At 35.8% G+C, this 5,500-nt stretch overlaps 1 protein-coding gene across 1 annotated transcript; it reads right to left on the reverse strand.

The window, feature by feature from the left end:
- LOC149948062 (prostasin-like) lies at positions 1-2,998 on the reverse strand. The gene is made up of 9 exons (XM_090171615.1): positions 2,928-2,998; positions 2,647-2,810; positions 2,286-2,517; positions 2,135-2,208; positions 1,836-1,872; positions 1,569-1,779; positions 1,382-1,508; positions 475-777; positions 1-260 (listed from the first exon to the last, which is right to left on the reverse strand). Exons 1-9 carry the CDS (start codon positions 2,977-2,979, stop codon positions 96-98), a joined length of 1,365 nt encoding a protein of 454 aa, XP_090027741.1. The 5' UTR covers positions 2,980-2,998; the 3' UTR covers positions 1-95.
- Positions 2,999-5,500: the final 2,502 nt, after the last annotated feature.

The following is a 5,500-nucleotide window of genomic DNA, read 5'->3' on the forward strand; positions in this document are numbered from 1 at the left end:
TCATGCAAATATAGACTTTAATTAATATTTAAAATAGTAACAAATTCGACTCGGCAATAATTGTATTAAAATTAATATAAATAGATGTTTCGTGGTTATTTGTACTTCTTTATTGTTTTCTCAATCCATTTGACAAAGCTCCGGACGTTAGTGTAAACGCCGGGCTGGTTGGCCGAACCACAGTCCCCTCCGAAAGAGACTATTCCTACCAAGTACCATTTCTTCCCTTTTTGGCTGACTAAAGGTCCTCCACTGTCGCCCTGTTGAGAAGCGAGGCTTTTAGCAATTCTCAGTCATATATTAATTTTAACTTCAATCCAATATACCGCCTTAAGATTGAGTAAATTTTGTAAAATTAGCACGTATAGCTAAAGACGAGAAATGTTTGAAATACGGTTGTTCGGATTTATCAGAACGTTTTTTAAAGTAGGTATTTTTTGGCTTTAGTCGACGTAATGAGATTGAACAACGTACTTTGCAAGCGTCAACTCCACCCGTTTCGTATCCAGCGCATATCATCGTATCCGTTATTTCGTATCGGTTCTCGTATAACTGTCGGCAAAGTTGAGTAGGTACCAAGGGAACTGTGGCTTGTTTTAGCACCGTTTCATGGCCCGTGCCAAAGGTCTCTCCCCAACCGGTCACTTGAAACTCCAAGCCTTTCTTGGTGGGCTTGAAATTGGGCAGACAGATTGGCTGAGCCCATTCGCTCATGGTAACCGGGGCGTTCATTCGTATTAAAGCGATATCGTACTCTTTATTCTGAACGTTTCTGCGCTGTCGTTTGTGAAAACCAAATGGAAAAGATTTACGAAATTAACCATAAGTTGATGATAGTGAAAGAGCATTAAGGCTGGTTTTAACTTGGGTTTAAAAACGCCACGACGGGGTGCGTCAAGGCCAAGAAGTATTAGTCTTAGTGGCTAAGGCCGAAAATAGGGAAAAAACGCCGTGACGGTGAGCATAGACTTTTAATATCTCCGTTAAACCAAATACATTTCTTTGCGTCGACCAGCGCCTAAAATAGTTGGCAGTTCTGGCAGTTTTCGACAGTTCTAAAATCGGATTTGGCTAGTGCTATTAATCGTGAATTTATCGCCAAAACTAAAATAATTGCACCTACTACCTTCTGTATGCAGCTTTAGTTGTTCTATTCAACAAGTTGTTAAAAATAAAATAATTCCAAGGTTCCAACTGATTTTATAGCTCATTTAAATTATGATTTGGGTGTTTGGTTTGTATATAGTGGCTCGCTCACCGTTATTATTATTTCTTTTTGGCATTTCTAAAATATCCTTATTTTAGCCCCTGGCGTCGACTCTCGCCGTAGTGTATTTTTGCCCAAGTGAAAACAACCTTTACTGTGAAAAGTGAATCTAACCTCGAAAGGAGAAACGTATTCGGGGTGTATAATTAATTGATCCAAGTATCTCGTTCGTTCCATCGGATCAGGATCAATTTTGTTGTATTTCCCAATCTTGATCGCCCACGCGGTTTTGTTGCGTTCGCTACAACCGTTAAAACAAAAATATCAGTTTTGTTATCTTAGCAATTTTTTCCAGGCGTACTTATTAAAACAGTGCGCTGCCGTTAGCAGCCAATCTTGGTTAATCAGAGAACCTCCGCAGCGGTGGCCGTACGGTTCTTCGGACAGAAGGCGCAGAGAGATTTGCCAAGGCCAGCTTCCGGGAATGGCCGGACCACCGCCCACGATTCGCTCGCTCGACAAATCGGCCTCGATTGTTGGTTTACCACATTTCACATTTTTACGCTTGAAACCTGAAATGGTTCTTAATATGTTCGGTTCTCAATTTAATCAATTCTTATATTCATACCGCAGTTTTCCTCGTCGGTGCCATCTTTACAGTCATCCTTGAAATAATCCTAAAATTAGTATTGCTTTCTTGTATTGAAGGTATGTTTTCCAAATAGAAAATGGGAACGTGTGATTCTTATCAACCTAAATTAGATAAAGTTCTTCAAGTAACATTTGTTCATTCTGTTTGAATTTATTTTCCTAAATATAACGCAAAATATTTTAGGGAAAGCTCTACAACCATAAAACTCTAAAGGTTATCTCTTCTATTTGGAAATAACTTCTTTTAATTATCTGACACATAGTATATAATTATACCTTTTTGTCACAAACTTTACTTCTTGGAACGCATTTTTCGTTTTTGCAAGTTATTTCTTTGTCCGAGCAAGGCTCTAATTTGGAAGAAGAAATTTTAGAGCAGTTTTCTTAAAGTTTCTCAAAGAGACGGAAACGCCCCGAATTTCTTCACCTTTGGTCACGAGAACTGAGCTTTGTAATTTGAAGCCTTTAAATTGTCTAATTTTATCACTGAAGAAAACCAGTCTAACCATCTCGGTTGTTGAAACGAAATCGTTAGGGATATTTCGACCGCAGAGTGCGGCGCTCGGGTTCGTTCCTTGACCATCGTACACCAACAGCACGTCCATCCCGCAGTCTAAGGCGGATTCAACTTCGAACTCTAGAAAGTGAAGTTTTATCCTCTAGCCAGAGAAAAAAGAGAACGTTAAATTAACAACGTAATTAGTTTGACATAGATTCCTATAGTTGGATAGGTCGCGCGATAATGATGATGAATGTGTCGCTTAACGGAATAGAGGGTGGATAGTTACCTCTCCTTTGGGTGCTTGAATCAACCAACTGCAATTAGATAATGGTGGGTAAAGACCCGTTTCGGGATCTACATGGCTCTGGAGAATGCCAACTTCCTCCTTGCTCTTGAGCACAAGTAGTTGAGGCTGTTGCGAATCGCATGCTTTTCCCGTTTTAATTTGTCCTGTTTAAAAGGAAATTTAGAATACATGTTCCTCTAAAATACAAGTACAAAAAACTACAAAACGTTCAATTTCGTGAATACTTTTTTTCTCTCAAGGAAAGCGTAAATTAAACTTACCTGTGGCGAGGTCTAATGAAACTAGCAGAGCAAAAACTAGGAGGGCGAACATTTTGCGTGTCTTATTTGAGCTGAATATTAGCAATGACCATGCGGTTATATTCTCATCACTCTATCTCTCGATATTTTGGTTATTGCATTTGTCCGATAAAATGCTTTATCAATTATTGATTACAATAATTGAGAGAATTCCACCGTATTACGTGTAAATTGAATTTTGACGTGACGTTATATTTATAACATCAGCAGTGTTGAGTTTGTTAATCTTAAATAAGCTAATTTAACTAGCTAAATCCAATTAGTCGATAGAACAAGGAATATTATGAAACTTTATTATTCAACATTTATTGTGCCAACGTTTAAAACTTTTTGTTTTGGAGTTCTTTTAGGAATTTATTTTAAATCAAACACTTTTTTGGTGTATGATCGATATTTACATTATTCTTAAATAATTAGTCTAGAAATAAGTTTTTTCCTTAAATTTCAAACTCGTGATGGCTATTGGATCATCTCTGACCACATGTTTTCAATGCATGTTATAAAATTATAATGTAAAGTAGCAGAAGTGTTTTGATTTAACTTTCGGCCATATCCAAAATCGAACAAAAACATAGCTATTCTAAGTTTATAATTTTCCACAGACTAAACTTTAAATTCCGTGAAATTCACATTTTAATTATGAACAATATTTTCTCCATGACACCGTTAATTAAATTTACCTGTGACCAGGTTCAATGAAACTAGCAGTCTAGCAAAAACTAACAGGGCGAACATAATATTTCTTTTATTTGAAATTAATATTAACAATAACCACGAGGTTATATTCCCATCACTTTATCTTTCGATAACAAATTGTTTTATCAATTACTGATTAATCGAGCGAATTCCGAGTATAATTTATAACGTGAGTAGTTTGGCAGTTATACACCAACCCATTCAGTCGAAAATGCGAACGTTGGTAAACTTTATTATCGGTGGCGGAGTTAAGAACACGCAGAACATTGTGTCATTCACACATAAAACTGTAAAATAGACAATTATAGTTGTTCAAGTTTCATTAATAAATTATACACGTAATAATATATTATAATATTTCTTTTTTGGCTCTATTTTTCCACTAGAGTATAGTCTGTCCAACGATAGACATCCGGATGAGTAGTCGTTACAAGAAATACAGGATAATTTGGTCCAAATCTAAATTTTATAGATTTTTTTCATAAATATCAATTTGATGTGTATTTAGCTACACTGTACAATCTGTTTGGAAATAAAAATGCGAATACCGTGATTCATGAGTTTTGATTTAGCATAATTTTGTTTCCCAAACATATAATTAACGTTTGTTCTTGTACTAACGGTATTTTTCATTACTTTTAACTCAGTTTTCTTAAGTTTCCATTCACATCATTACTCGCCTAACAATAGTTATGGAGTTCGGTGTGGATTTAAAATTGTTAATTAGATAACTGTCATTTAGATGGTGCTCGGGTCCGTAGATCTAAGATTATTTTCCATTTCAGATCTTTTTCTCGGCACCATAGACTTCTCTTAACTGGCCATCTATGTTGTTTGAAAGGTTGTGGGTTCAAATATTGTCTCTGATGATACTGAAAATTTATCATTTTCGTTTTTAAACGTTCTTTATAACTTAAGTTTTCTGATAATTGTCCCTTATTTTACCATAGACGAAGAACGGGTAAATTTTACAGAGTGTTTTAAAATTTTAATTTTCAGTTTTCTATAGGTGCAATTTTTAATATGACTGGATCTTACGCTGCATTTACACTGCAATGGAAGATGAAGCTATTGCGGCGTAAGAAATGAGCTGTTTTTACAATGTATTTGTTGCTAATCTTATCTAAAGTACCCTAATTTCATAGTTTACGGTGAGTCTCTGTTCTGAGAGAATTTAAACATGGCGGATATATAAGTTTCTTTATATTCTTCCAATCATTACAATTTGAAATTATTGTCATAAATATTGAAGAGCCTAGAGTGCCAGGGTTAGCAAAAACCCGACAAAAACAGGTTTTTGTCGGGACATGTGGGAAAAACTGGTAAAAACCGGAAAAATTGGAAAAGAATATACTGCTTTTATTATTTATTTTTTATTGAATTTTGCCACAAGAGGTGGAAAACCATGGAAGTAAGATTTTCCACACGGTTTTTAACAGGAAAACAATAGGTGGAAAAAACCGCTGAAAAAATCTAGTTTTTTCCACCCTTGGCAAAATTGTGCCAACCCAAGAGTGCGTCTAAGTGGCAACCAGTTTTCGGTTTTAGGACACCTAGTGGCTTAGCTCGCATGGATTACACCTGCGGCTGATATCATGGTGTACTACTTACTAGTCAAAACGTGTAAAAACGTTTTTTCGAATTTCTCTAGTTTGTGTAAGTTTTTATTTTTTGCATTTATGAATTACGAGTAAAAAAATACACATAATAATAATTATAATAATAATCAGCTAGGCACCACCTTACTACATTGCCATTATTGGGAACGCGAGGGGGGTGTTGAAATCGGTATAGCCGGAAGTTCTAAAGTAAATGACTGGCACATCACCACAATACAC

The sequence above is a fragment of the Leiobunum rupestre genome, chromosome 4 (assembly GCF_980474605.1).
Source record: "Leiobunum rupestre chromosome 4, qqLeiRupe1.1.hap1, whole genome shotgun sequence".
NCBI lineage: Eukaryota > Metazoa > Arthropoda > Arachnida > Opiliones > Sclerosomatidae > Leiobunum > Leiobunum rupestre.